The sequence below is a fragment of the Dipodomys ordii genome, unplaced genomic scaffold (assembly GCF_000151885.1).
Source record: "Dipodomys ordii isolate 6190 unplaced genomic scaffold, Dord_2.0 Scaffold22, whole genome shotgun sequence".
Classification (NCBI taxonomy): domain Eukaryota; kingdom Metazoa; phylum Chordata; class Mammalia; order Rodentia; family Heteromyidae; genus Dipodomys; species Dipodomys ordii.
The window spans coordinates 11,624,276-11,638,236 of NW_012267238.1; the positions used below are offsets into that span (position 1 = coordinate 11,624,276).

A 13,961-nucleotide genomic window follows, 5' to 3' on the forward strand; every position below is an offset into this window, starting at 1 on the left:
CCCACAACCGGACCCAAAAAAAAAAAAAAAAAGAGTCTCACAGACTTTTCTACCTGGGCTGGCTTCAAACTGTGATCCTCAGATCTCAGCCTCCTGAGTAGCTAAGATTATAGGCATGAACCACCGGTTACACAGAGTGGTTACCATTTCATAAGTCAGATATTGAATGCATTTCTTTTCTGACAGTGTCATCCCTTTCTTCATTCTCTCCTTGGCTTTCTGCTATGTACAGGCTGGCATTTAAGTGATCCTACTACCTCGGCCTCCCAAGTGAACCTCTCAGTGGTACACATCTAGGACTATAGGTGTGCACCACTTTGCCTAACCAGCTAGCTAGCTCTTATATTTTTCATGAAATCAGTATTATGACTGTTTTGTTTGTGGAACACACATTGTGCTCATGCATTGCCTTTGTCATTATTTTAATAACTGCCCAATTAATCATACCTATTTTTTTTTTTGTTGTTGTTGGTCGTGGGGCTATCCCTCAGCTCTTCAGCTCAAGGCGAGCGCTCTACCACTTGAGCCACAGTCCCACTAAATCATGCCTATTTCTTAAGTAGGGAACCCAGAATTTTAAAAATGAGTTATTGCCAACCAGTTTCCCAATTTTTTTTTTATGGTGCCAGTCCTAGCGATTGGCCTCAGGGCTTGGGAGCAGCTCCTGAGCCTTTTTACTCAAGGCTAGTGTTCTACCACTTGAATTACAGTTCTATTTCCTGGTTTTTTAGTAGTTACTTGAAGACACAAGTCTCACAGGCTTTCCTGCCTGGGCTGGCTTAGAACTGTGATCCTTAAGACTCAGCCTCCTGAGTAGCTAAGATTGATTGATTTACTTTTTTAAAGTTATCATTTTGTTAATCCCTTTTTTCCAGGGGGCACTATTGGGAATTGTACTTAGTGTATGCTTTCTAGGTCCCCTTTTCATTGTTCTTTAAACCAGAGTTTAACAGCTTAAAAATTAGAACTTCAAAGATTTAGAGAGGTGAAATCTGTTCTGCCACATCTATCTTGACATTAATTCTAAGCTTGTCTTTTGCTGTTGTCTTGTTAGCTGGCATAAGATCATTCCAGTTTTAGCCAAAAGGAGATATACACCTCATATATGCCTACCACTAAGTAAAAGGTCAATGACATATAATACATATGTGTCAATATTCATGTTTGGGTATTGTTTCAATCAGCTTTTCTTTTACTCTTGTGAAAAGATGGAAAAATGGTAAGGTTTTTTTTTTTAAGTCATTAATTTTATCCAAACTAAAATTTATTTTTTTCAAAATAGACGTTATGACAGTGTTATAAATCGACTGTACACTGGTATTCAGTGTTACTCTTGTGGAATGAGGTTTACAACTTCACAGACAGATGTATATGCAGATCACTTGGACTGGCATTATCGGCAAAATAGAACTGAGAAAGATGTTAGCAGAAAAGTCACTCACAGACGTTGGTACTACAGTTTAACAGTAAGTAATCCATGTGCATCTGAATAAACTTCTGGATTTCATTTATATTGCTCAATAATTGCTGAGAGCAAATGAGTTTTGTGAACAAAATTTGATACCTAAACAGTTTGAAAACCATTTTGAGAAGTATTTTTGTTGAAATTAGAATACTATACAAACTTGACCTAACTTAAAAACTGTAAGGTGAATGACTTTTTTTTTATACTGGTAAAAAGTTTGAAATTTATCTTAAAGTTGGTTAGTGGAAAATTAATGTTGAGATGTTTTTGCTTTATTAGTAGTACTGAGGTTTGAACTTCATGGCTTTCTGCTTGCTAATAAGAAGGTACATACTTGTAAGCCCAGCAGTTAAGATTTTAAAACTAGTTGGGCGCTGGTGGCTCACACCTGTAATCCTAGATACTGAGGGAGGGTGAGATCTGAGGATTACACTTTAAAGCCAGCTTGGACAGGAAAGTCTGTGAGACTTATCTCCAACAGACCACCAGAAAACCCGTGGTGCTGTGGCTCAAGTGGTAGAGTACTTGCCTTGAGCTGAAGGCTGAGGGACAGTGCCCAGGCTGAGTTCAAGTCCTATGACCAACATAAAAAAAAAAAAAGATTTTAAAAACTGTTTATCAATAAATTCCTACAACTTCTTTCTATGGGTTATAGGGCTCAGAGAAAGTATAATATTAAACAATCTACAAGTATATTGTAGAACAATATGTATCCTTTTCAAGTTGGCATTATGTTGAAGCAGTAAAAGTACAGAAACAAAACTATTCTCAAAATCAATTACTTTTAAGGACTGGATAGAATTTGAGGAAATAGCTGACCTGGAAGAACGTGCAAAGAGTCAGTTTTTTGAAAAGGTGCATGAAGAAGTTGTGCTTAAAACTCAGGAGGCTGCTAAAGAAAAGGAGTTCCAAAGTGTACCTGCTGGGCCAGCTGGAGCAGTTGAGGTAAGAGAACTGGTTTTCATCCTCTGTAGATATAAGTATATACTTTATATCCCCTAAATGATCTTAAAGATTCTTTTTGGTAATCTCTATTCTTCAGTTTTACATATATGATCTTGCTTTGTTTCATAATCACTGTGTTTAGATAGTATCAGTGTCCAGCAGTAGTGAGATGTTAAATTACTATTGCCTGGAAGGTTGGTGGAATCCTTAAAATGATCTGTCATATATTGGACACAGTTTAAGTTTTCAGGGTTCTTAAATTTTGAGCCTAACATGTTTTTATATTTTTATTTTAATGTGATTAAGCATTCTGTCAGTTTCATTTTACGTATGATTGTTTTCTATTTTAGAGTTGTGAAATCTGTCAAGAACAATTTGAACAGTACTGGGATGAAGAGGAGGAAGAGTGGCACTTAAAAAATGCTATTAGAGTAGATGGAAAGGTAATTTTCAGATTTTTATAAGAGACATATTTTGGTTGGGGGTTAGCTGACCATTTTGAGTCAAAGCTCATCATTTATTGACTAAAAAAATATTGGACTGTAGAGTTTAGAGAGATGTTAGTAGTCATCTGGTTTTATACTTGTAAAAGCAGGCTGCAAAGTAGGTTAATGCTAGATTCAGAAGTAAGTGTTCTTAATCTAGTTCTTTTTTTGCCTAATCATATTATTCTTATATTTCATCAGTAAAGAAATCTTTTATGAGTTGGGTGCTGGTGGCTCATGCCTATAATCCTAGCTACTCAGTAGGCTGATATCTGAGGATCATGGTTTAAAGCCAGTGTGGGCAAACAAGTCCCTGAGACTCTTTACCTCCAATAAACTACTTAGAAAAAGTTGGAAGTGTGCTCAAGTGATAGAGCACTAGCCTTGAGCACAAAGGGGCCCAGGGACAGCTCTACTGAAAATCACAAAGGAACTTTAGAGAAATCAGTGTTTCAAACTTATTATAAGGACAGTTTTAGTTGCATCCATTTTTGTGACCAGTTTTCCCAAAGATGGCCATTTTCTTGGTTTGATTGTGAAGAAAACATTTCAGGGTAGCCTATTAATGAATGTGCATATGAATAACAACTTTTTCTTTTTTCTTCAGATTTATCATCCATCATGTTATGAAGATTATCAAAATGTAAGTTCTTTTTGGTTACTGTGTTTGTTCTCATTTACCTTAATAAATCTTACTTGTCAGTTATTTTTTGTATTGGAGCAATATTGTTTCAATATATTTAAATATATTTTTGTATTTTGACACACTAAGCTGTTACTGAATATTGGCATTAGGCATATATTAATATATCACCTTTCATAATACACAAGTAAATTTTGAATTAAAGTCATTCCTTGCTTTCTATTCACACGAATCTTGACATTTATTTGTAATAGACCGTTGGGCCCAAAGAAATAGGGTAAACTAAAGATGAGAAGGATATTGATGGGTGTATAGGCTTCCAGGGATGTGGCATTTTTAAAAATCTTTTCTTTTTACATGCTCCATTTAGCCATCTAATTTTGAATTTTTCTTTAGTGATCACATTTAAGGCTGGTCTTAAAACTGGCAGTTTTTGTTGGGCATTGGTGGCTGACACCTGTAATCCAAAGCTACTCAGGAGGCTGAGATCTAAGTACTGTGGTTCAAAGCCAGCCTGGGCAGGAAAATCTGTGATGCTCTTATCTCCAGTTAACTACCAAAAAGTAAAAGCAAGTGTAGCTGTGTGGCTCAAGTGATAGACGAGTAGCCTTTAACAGAAAAGGTCAGGGAAGGTGCCTAGGTTCCAAGTTCAAGTCCCACAACCAGCAAGCGGGAGAAAAATAATCACATTTTTGTATTTGCAGCTCCTGATTTTTAAACTGAATAGAGGAATCTATTGATTGACAAAGAATGCTTTTGAAATAGGAGTTTGGGAGATATATTTAGGTCACGCTAGTTTCAAATATCATTCAGATATTCTTCAGAATATTCTTTGAATATTTGAAATTGGGATAGTCATTAAAACCTTAGAATATCCTGTTATTCTTTATATAGGAGTTAAATACAGAAGCCTGTCCAGTACATTTTTGGCTGTGTATCTTTTGACAGTTCTATTACTTGAGCCATGAATACAAACTCTTTTTGATGTGGGATATCTTTCACATCAAATCTTGGGTTAAAAAAAATATAGGGCTGGGAAGGTGGCTCATTGGTAGAGCGCTTGCCTTGCATGCATGAGGCTGTGGGTTCGATTCCTCAGCACCACATAAGCAAAAAGATAAAAGCCGAAAGTGGCACTGTGGCTCAAGTGGTAGAGTGCTAGCCTTGAGCTGAAGAGCTGAGGGGCAGTGCCCAGGCCCAGAGTTCAAGTCCCACAACCGGATCCCCCCCCCCAAAAAAAATCTGGTTTTCCCCTAATTTTGTTTGGGCTAGCATGTCTTATCTGGTATTACATGTATAAGCCACCGTTGAGTGTTTGTTAACAGCTCTGCTGTTAATGCAGTTTCTTTTAGATACTGGGACTTAAACTGAGTTTTGAATGTTCAGTGTATATTTTACTAGCTTGCTGCCTTTGTGGCATATCAGTGTGGGAAAGCACATTGTTATTTTATTTTGTATGTGTTTTCCTTTGACCATACAAAGGTCTTAAAAAGCTGTATGGTTTAAAAATAATCTTAAAAAAATAATCTTGAATTTCCATCAGAACTTATAGGGCTTTTCATTTTGTAGACATCTTCATTTGATTGTACACCATCTCCCAGCAAGACACCAGTTGAAAACCCTTTGAACATTATGTTGAACATTGTCAAAAACGAATTGCAGGAACCCTGTGAAAGTCCCAAAGTTAAGGAAGAACGAATTGATACCCCACCAGCTTGTACCGAGGAAAGTGTAACATCAGCCACTGAAATTAAGACAGAAAATGATACAGTTGAGTCAGTTTAAATAAAATGAGAAAGGTATGTTTTTCTTAAAAAAAAAAAGAAAAAGAAAAAAAGCTGCTGTTGGATCTAGGTGAAGAATTTTTTAATGTATATATAGACATATATCTATATAAATTGCCTAGCTGAGGCAGGGCCTTCAGCTATCATTTGGTTAATAAATACATTTTAGTATTTGCATTTCCTACTGCCTGCACAGATTCAGGTGCTTGTTGTGTGAAAGTTCTGTAGATGTGTGCAAATTTAACAAAATGAAATTGTATGTGTAAAAATGTACGATTTTCACTTGTGAAACTGTAAATTATAAATAAAAATATTTTTGCTATCCATGGAGTGTAATATTTATGCACACCATCAAATATAGTGTTTCTGTGCTTTTTATTGGGCAAAAATGGAACTAAGATTTTTTTTTCCTGATAGCGTCCCATAATTAAAGGTGGAAGTTTCATCCTTCAAAAGGGGACTGTGAGAGCATTTCAGGGCTTTTCTCAAATAGAAAAGCCAGATTTGAAAGATTTATAAAATAGGATATACACACATATGTATCTCCATATGGTTCTCTGTAGACACCGTTCAGATGTCCGTTTTGGAAAGCGTCTAATGAAGCAGCTTTCATTCTTGAGATTGGACACTGATACCAAGCGATTAACATGAGTACTGAAGATGATTTTTTTAGAAGCTATTTTCAAATTGTCAGAACAGTTTAATGCAGATGAACATATTTCTATTTTAAATTACAGGGAAACTGTTCATTGAAACTTGGTTAACCTTTTTCTTTTGTTGGCTTTGATTGAATTAGATGGATACCATGAGCTGTTAATATTCATACATGTAATAAATAGAATAATGAAGAAACCTCTCGTTTGTATTTATTTGAGTGACTTTGTCTTTTACCTGTTACTAAAACGAGCATGGAACCTAATATCTGCTATTTAAGAGGTAGGCACTTAAAATACTGAGTCTTCATTTATTGCACACTTACTATGTGGTACTCAACGGCAGACTTTCTATATGTTTTCTTTGGCCCTTATGTTTAAGGCTGTATGGTAGATTGCCAGGCGCCTGTGGCTCACGCCTGTAATCCTAGCTACTCAGGAGGCTGAGATCTGAGGATCACAGTTCAAAGCCAACCCAGGCAGTAAAGTCCATGAGATTCTTACCTCCAATAAACCATCAGAAGAACGGAAGTAGCACTGTGGCTCAAGCGGTAGAGCGGTCACCTTGAGCTGAGAGCTGAAGGACTGCCCCAGGCCAAGTTCAAACCCCATTACTGACCCTACCACCACCACCCCCCCCCCAAAAAAAATATGACACCAACTTTAAAGATTTAAGCACCCAGTTCAAAAGTACAAGCATGAGCCGGGTGCTGGTGGCTCATGCCTGTAATCCTAGCTACTCAGAAGGCTGAGATTATGGTTTGAAGCCAGCCTAGGCAGACAAAATCAGACAAAAAGCTGGAACACACAATATAAAAATTAGGTGGAACAAGGAAGAGTTGAGAGTGCTGATAGCTTTGGATGAAACCATGTAGTCTATATTGATAGGATATCTTTGAACAGTTAATGTATTACACTGCTGATAGGACAGTCACTGGATAGTTTAAACAGAAATGACACCCTATAACAGCAATTTAATGTAGAAATCAAAAGTCCTTTAAACTTGAACACTGTCAATATTACAGCAAAACTACTCAAAAGGCTGAGATCTGAGGATCCTGCTTTGATGCCAGCTTGGGCAGGAAAGTCGGTGAGACTTTTTTTTGGTCGGTCGTGGGGCTTGAACTCTGGGCTTGGGCACTGTCCCTGCGCTCTTTTCTTCAGCTCAAGGGGAGCACTCTACCACTTGAGCCACAGCGCCGCTTCCAGTTTCCTAGTGGTTTATTGGAGATAAGAGACTCATGGACTTTCTTGCCTGGGCTGGCTTTGAACCTCAATCCTCAGATCTAAGCCTCCTGAATAGTTAGGATTACAGGCGTGAGCCACCAGTGCCTGGCTCCACTGGACTCTTATCTCCAATAAACCATTCAGAAAACCAGAAGAGGTGCAGAGCTCAAGTGGTAGAACGCTAGCTTTGAGCTGAAGAGCGGAGGGACAGCATTCAGGCCCAGAGTTCAAGCCCCATGACTGACAAAAAATGGTAAGATTGAGCAGTATTTCTTGCTAATGTATGAACAGCAGTGTGTGCTAATGCCATGCACAATAGGTGGTGTAAATGGAAGATAATGAAATATTCTTAGGAAGTTCAACCAAGATAGTAAAGGTGTGAAGTGGGCTGGAAAAGCTGATGGATGAGATCAGCTTTGGAATGGAGGTAGAGTTAAAGGAAGTGCTTTGCTTCAACTGGCCACTTATTTCCACTTATAAATGAAAGTTTAATTCCTATTTTCTCTTTGACATGGGAGGCCAAATATGATAGTGATGTAGAATTGCCCTAAATTTGGTTGTTCAAAAAATTACATTGAGTTTTTAAGATTCTTCATCTCTACAGTCTTCTAGTTCATCACCTCATATTTAAAAAGCTCCAAAAAAGCTGTTAGTTTATACCCCCTACCCTAACTCCTCAGGACGCTGAGATCTGAAGGACTGCAGTTCAAACCCAGGCCAGGTAAGACCATGAGATTTGGCCTTGAGCAAAGGAACTGAGGGATAGCATCCAGGCCATGACTTCAAGCCCCATGACAACGACACACACATACACACACACACACCAAGCCCCATGACAACGACACACACACCCAGGCCATGACTTCAAGCCCCATGACAACGACACATACACACACCCAGGCCATGACTTCAAGCCCCATGACAACGACACATACACACACCCAGGCCATGACTTCAAGCCCCATGACAATGACAGACACACACACACACACACACACACACAGGCCATGACTTCAAACCCCATGACAAACACACACACACACACACCTAAAAACAACAAACAAATTTGATTCTAATGAACAGCCAGATATAGTAGCTAATGTAGAAAGTAAAAGATGTAGACTTCAAACATGGAGCTAGTAATCTAGTCTGCAAAGTGTACCAAGGAAAGCTAAACGAAAATTCAAGAGAAGATGGAATATCTTTTGAATTATTGAGCATACAATATCTAACCAATCTCTAACCTGAAAAGTAGAGATTAATGACTTGACTTTAGAATAATTTTTCTACTTAAAACTTCCTAGCTTTGTCATGGGAGGAGGAAGGGATAATGGGTGGGGATGTTACTATCAAATGTATTATTATATACACATGAAATGGAACAATGAAGCCCATTAAAAATCCTAAAAAGAAAATATAGCAGAGGGGTTGAGTATGTTTAAAGCACATATGCATATATGAGAATACCACAATGAAATTTTTTTTACCAATATATGCCAATAAGAAACTTTCTAGCTGGGAACCAGTGGCTCACACCTATAATCCTAGCTACTCAGGAGGCTGAGATCTGAAGATTCTGGTTCGAAGTCAGCCAGACAGGAAAGTTCATGAGACACATCTCCAATTAACCACCAGAAAACTGGAAGTGCTATGGCTCAAGTGGTAGAGTGCTGACCTTGAGCTGAAGAGCTCAGGGACAGTGCCCAGGCCGAGTTCAAGCTCCATGCCCAACCAAAAAAAAACCCCAAAAACTTTCTACTTTGATGTTTTGGAAAAGACAAAATAATCTCTTAGCCAGGTGCTGGTGGCTCACGCCGTGGTCCTAGCAACTTAGGAGGCTGAGATGTGAGGATCACAATTCAAAGCCATCATGGGCAGGAAAGTAAGACTCATCTCCAATTAACCATTAGAAAATTTGAAGTGGTGCTGTGGCTCAAGTGGTAGAGTTGTAGCCTTGAGCTGAAGAGCTCAGTGACAGCACTGAGCCCAGTTCAAGTCCTACAACCAACAAAAAAAACCCCAACAAAACTCAATTCTGGTAAATATAAAGCTTTGTGGAGAAATAAGAACATAATGGAATTTTAATTCTCATGTAATAATGAGTTTTTTATATATATTTATTCTAATTATGCGTTTTGGCTGACTAGCCATAATATACTACAAGCACCTCATTATTAAAAGAGGTTTAATAAAAATATTCACAAGTGGGAGGTATGGCCTAAATGGTGAAGACGCTATCTAGCAAGTACAAGGCCGAGTTCAGTCTACAGTACCACCAAAAAAACCAATTAAAAAACCTTTTCAGGAAAAAACAAGGGAACATGTTAACCATGGCTACAACTAGAAAGATGTAGTTGTCTAAAAACGTAAACTGAAAATGGGATGGAAAATTAGGTGACTATCCAGCAAGGTGAGAAATAAATGATTGTTGTGTAAGTCAGCTAGTCTACAGTACTGTTACAGCATCCTAAACAGAGTGAGAATGTGTCAGCTATCTGAGGTAATAGGTACTCTGTTGGAAAGGAAGGAAGAATAAAAAATACTGAGTACTTTTTGTTTCTGAATATTTTTTGTAAGCCTCTCTTAGAGCACTTATTTGAGGCTAAGCAATTTAAGGCCAGCCAGCTAAAACGTGTTTATATATATATTATAAAATATATATTATATATATAAAGTTAAACTATTGTATTAATTTGCTTTCCTCATTTCACCAATTGGATACTTTGAGGGTGGATGCTGAAAGGAGAGCAAAAATGCCTGGAAGAAACACCTAGGCAGATGTGATGGAGGGCAGCCTGAGTAACAAAGTGAGTCTGTCTCATTAAACAAACAAAAAAATCCAACCAGGCCTGGTAGCTCAAGCCCACAATCCTAACTTGGAAGGCAGAAATCAGGAGCACCATAGTTTAATGCCAGGATGGGCAAAAACAACACTTCTACCTCCTTGAATAAGCCAGTCAGTGATATGTGTTTGTCATCCCAGCTAATCTGGAGGATTGTGGCTCACATCTGTAATCCTAGCAACTCAGGAGGCTGAGATCTGAGCACTGTCATTTGAAGCCAGATCCAGCAAGAAAGGGCCATGAGACTCTTATCCAATTAACCACCATTAAAACTCGAAGTGGGGCTATTGCTCAAGTGGTAGAGCACTATCTTTGAGCAACAAATCTCAGGGACAGTCAGTGCCTAGGCCCTAGGTTCAAGCTCCACAACGCCCAATAAAATAAATAAACAATAGAATAAAAATTTTAAAAAGGAGCATTGTGATTTAGGTTAGCCTGGGGAAAAACTTGAGCCTATATCCCCAAAATGAAAGCAGTAAGGACTGGGGTATGGCTGGCAGAGAACCTGTCTAGCAAGCACAAACCCAATGTTATACCCTAGTAAGTTTTCAGTACACTGGCAGAAAAGAGTACAGAAGGTTATACAACCCACTTGATTTTTTTTTACCCACTTGATTTTTTTCTTTTTGCTCTGCCTAGTGTTGGCTGTTTTCTCCTCTTCTGGAATTAGATTCAAATTGCTGACTTACAAGACTGGGTGGGTAGGTGAAGATTGTGCTTTATCATCTCACTAAGAAAAACAGGTGGAGGTGGGAGACTAGTCTCCTAGACACAAAGGATTCTTACTCTCTGGAATGCTATGTTCACTCTGCTGAATTCTGAATTTTTTTTTTCAAATGTGCAATTTCTTTTATGGTTAGTCACTTACCTTAAATCCTGTGCAATCTGTTTTATCTTCAATTTTACTTAAATTGTTGTCTTGAATATATCAATGACTCTTTGCTACACCAGTTGTATTTTTCTCAGCCATTTAATTTGTCCTGGTTCATTACTCTTCAAAACTGTCTTCTTGTGCTTTATATGACAGTACAAAAAGATGTTCTAACATTGAATTTTTTTTCAAAATATAAAAAATATAAGGACAAAAGGTCAAGCCTGCTTTTCATACTTTCTTGCACTATAACCACTGAGTAGTATGAATGATATAGATCATTATCAAACTTAAAATTCTTTTACGATATTTAGAAATTAAATAAGATTATATATTTTGTACCTGTTATTTTCCAGTATTATGCATTGGTATTGTTGTGAAATATTTTGTATATAAAGATATTTTTGTTAGATATTATTTTGCTGATGAATAATTCATGTTTGTCTAATTACAACTGCAACTGCTGAAGCAACTACGTATAGTACAAATCTGATCACACTATGTGAGGACTAATGTACTCACACAGTTGCTGCTACATACATATTTTAAGAGTTGTGACCATTATGCTAGCTTCATAGTTGGGAAACATTCCACCCTCCTTTTTGTGATTTTCCTGGTGATTTTTTTCATGGATAGACTACTTTTTTAATAAGGTTATCTAACTTAAGCCAGGTTTAAAAAACATTGTATTCTCCTAGAAAATTGTCCAAGTCTTATTTTCAGAGAAGGCTACACAAAATAATTCACATGGGATTTTCAAAGACTCTCCTATATATATCCCCTTGCTTTCCAATATTATCTTCTCCTTTTCTTTCTCAGGCTCAAGAGTACCCAAATACTAGGTATTACCAACTTTATTGACTATTTGAAAATTTTTTTCTTCTTAGTTTTTAAGTTTTATTTTTAAGGATTCTTGCTATTTTCTTCCTTTTTCTATCCTTTCTGCCTGTGTGTATCCTTTAAGGATTTGGCTTATTTAATCAGTGTTTATTTACTGTATAGCATTAAAAAAAATCCTTTGTCATATAAGTGGCTATAAGAACTGTACTAATTTGGAGTCAATCAATGTAGGTTCCAATTTCTCAACTCTTACTTATGTCATCCTGGTTAAATGTGAACTGTTTCTTCATCTGTAAAAATAAAAGTGATACAAATTAAATTTGAAAATATTCGCAAACCATTTTGTACAGACTAGCCCTCTTAAAGGCCTTGTCTCAGTTTTTAAAAATAAGGGGCCTGGAATGATAAATCCGTATTTCCTTTCAAAAGTGAGTTTTTTCATCTACATGACAACCCACCCAGCCACCTACAGAATAGCTTCTAAGTAAACAGATATTAGGAATTCCAAGATGAATAAGGTACCATCTCTACCTTTCAGACGTTCAGAGTCCTTGGATGGTGGGGTGAGAGTCAACTGTTAAATAGGTAATTATAATGTAGTAGGATCTAATAAAGGCTAAAGGAATTCAAATTTTGAGCAGGATGTGCAACAAAATCAAGGACCCAGATAGGAAACCTAATTCATTGCTACTTACTGGCTGTGGATCATGCAATTTAGTTTTGTGCCTTTTTCTCCATCTGTCAAATGGAAAAAAAAATCTATTTTAGAAGGCTATAGTAACAAGAAAACTAACATAAAGCACTTACAGTGCCAGGCTGATCATATAAACTCAGTAAATAGCAATTACTAACATCACATGCATGCACACGCTTATGAGGAAAAGTAATTTACTGTACCTTTAGACCTGAAGAAAGGGTCAAAGGGAATTTTCCAGGTGTGTCCACGCAAACAAGACCAGTTTCTCTCTTCTCGGTAGCTGACACAAAACCTGACCGACATACTTGCAACAAATAGTGAACGGAACGAAGTGTTTCAACCATGAGGTCGCAGAGAAAAGAAGTGAAAGTAACATGTTACCGCGAGAGAAATCCTTGGATTTCCAGGAGGCTTGAAACAAGTCATTCTCACTGACGTGTTGGGGTTTTCACATTGGCTTTAAGAACTTACCTGCTGTGTGCACTAAGCAAATTCTTGGTATCTTGAGTCCCGACAGGTTGAAGGGAGGAAAGCACCCCAATTCCAAGGACTCAGTGATAGCGCTTGCAGCTGCTACCTTCTCTTTAGATTTTTTTTAAATATGTATGAAACAACAATAATGTAAGAGATTTTCTTGCAACCAGCACTGGGGGAAAATTAAAAAAAAAAAAAATGGTCCCAGGTTTGCCAAGGACGAAAAGGCCCCGCCCGGCCCGCGCTGACCCAGGTCACCGCCGCCAATTGCCGTCCTGGGGGCCCGCATCCGAGTCGCTAAGCACCCAAGAGGGCGAGATCGAAGTCAGGCTGTCCCAGAGACGGGCCTTGGACAGACCTTGGGGGGGGGGGAGACCGACAGGACTCCCCACGAGAACAAGTTCCACACTAGGGTACGGCCAGCCGCACGGGCGAAGCCCTGGAAAAAAAAAAAGGAGGGGGGAGGGGTGAAAGGGAGGAAGCAGGAAGTGACGCAGCCAGGAGGACCCGGATGTGACCGCCCGCGCCGGAAGTTTACCCGTTTCCATGGCTCCGGCTCCGCCTCCACCTCTCCCTCCTGGTGGCCACCGTTGAGAGGCTGGACAGAGACCCGGGGGAGAGGCTGTCAGGCGCAGGCGGCTGCCGCCTCCGCGACTCGCGAGCGCCGGTGGACGAGGACGGCGGCCGCCTCCCCAGCCCGCACGCGTGGAAGACCGACGGCCGGCACGGTCTGCGCGGCCACCAGTTCAGGGAAAGAGTTAGCGAGGACCAGGAGTTGGGCCGCTGCGACGGCGGGGAGCGGCACCGCCGAGAGCGCCGTCCCCGGCTTCCCGTGGGCAGGATAAACGACGACCTGGGCTTCTCGTGCCGGGACTCGTGGCGAGTCGGCGAAGACCTCGGCCCCCACCGCCATGTCGCTCGGGAGCGGGTACTGGGCGACGACGGCTACCGGCCCAGCGGCTCCTGGGCGAGAGTGAGGGGGGACCGAGGCTTCCCCCGCAGCTGCGGGGCGAGGGCTGGCGCCGAAGCGGGGC

At 39.4% G+C, this 13,961-nt stretch overlaps 2 protein-coding genes and 1 long non-coding RNA gene across 5 annotated transcripts in view; 2 read left to right on the forward strand and 1 right to left on the reverse strand.

Moving 5' to 3' along the window:
- Window positions 1-6,174, forward strand: part of Pcf11 (PCF11 cleavage and polyadenylation factor subunit) — a 30,485-nt gene extending 24,311 nt beyond the window's left edge. For 2 of the 3 annotated variants that reach the window (XM_013014081.1, XM_013014082.1), the window contains exons 12-16: window positions 1,283-1,466; window positions 2,255-2,410; window positions 2,761-2,853; window positions 3,503-3,538; window positions 5,108-5,646. In XM_013014081.1, coding sequence (XP_012869535.1) covers window positions 1,283-1,466; window positions 2,255-2,410; window positions 2,761-2,853; window positions 3,503-3,538; window positions 5,108-5,323 — 685 coding nt within the window. In that variant the 3' untranslated portion in view covers window positions 5,324-5,646. Of the gene's footprint in view, window positions 1-1,282; window positions 1,467-2,254; window positions 2,411-2,760; window positions 2,854-3,502; window positions 3,539-5,107 lie in introns of all 3 variants that reach the window. The other variant, XM_013014083.1, reaches the window with a different exon arrangement.
- A 4,583-nt stretch (window positions 6,175-10,757) lies between these two features.
- Window positions 10,758-12,740, reverse strand: LOC105983994. Its single transcript, XR_001174973.1, has 3 exons — window positions 12,654-12,740; window positions 12,452-12,494; window positions 10,758-12,046 (listed from the first exon to the last, which is right to left on the reverse strand). It is a non-coding gene; the product is annotated as an uncharacterized LOC105983994 (long non-coding RNA).
- Window positions 12,741-13,838: 1,098 nt separating this feature from the next.
- Window positions 13,839-13,961, forward strand: part of Ankrd42 (ankyrin repeat domain 42) — a 53,405-nt gene continuing 53,282 nt past the window's right edge. The window contains exon 1 of the mRNA XM_013013978.1: window positions 13,839-13,900. Within this exon, the coding sequence (XP_012869432.1) occupies window positions 13,839-13,900 (62 nt within the window). The remainder of the gene's footprint in view (window positions 13,901-13,961) is intronic.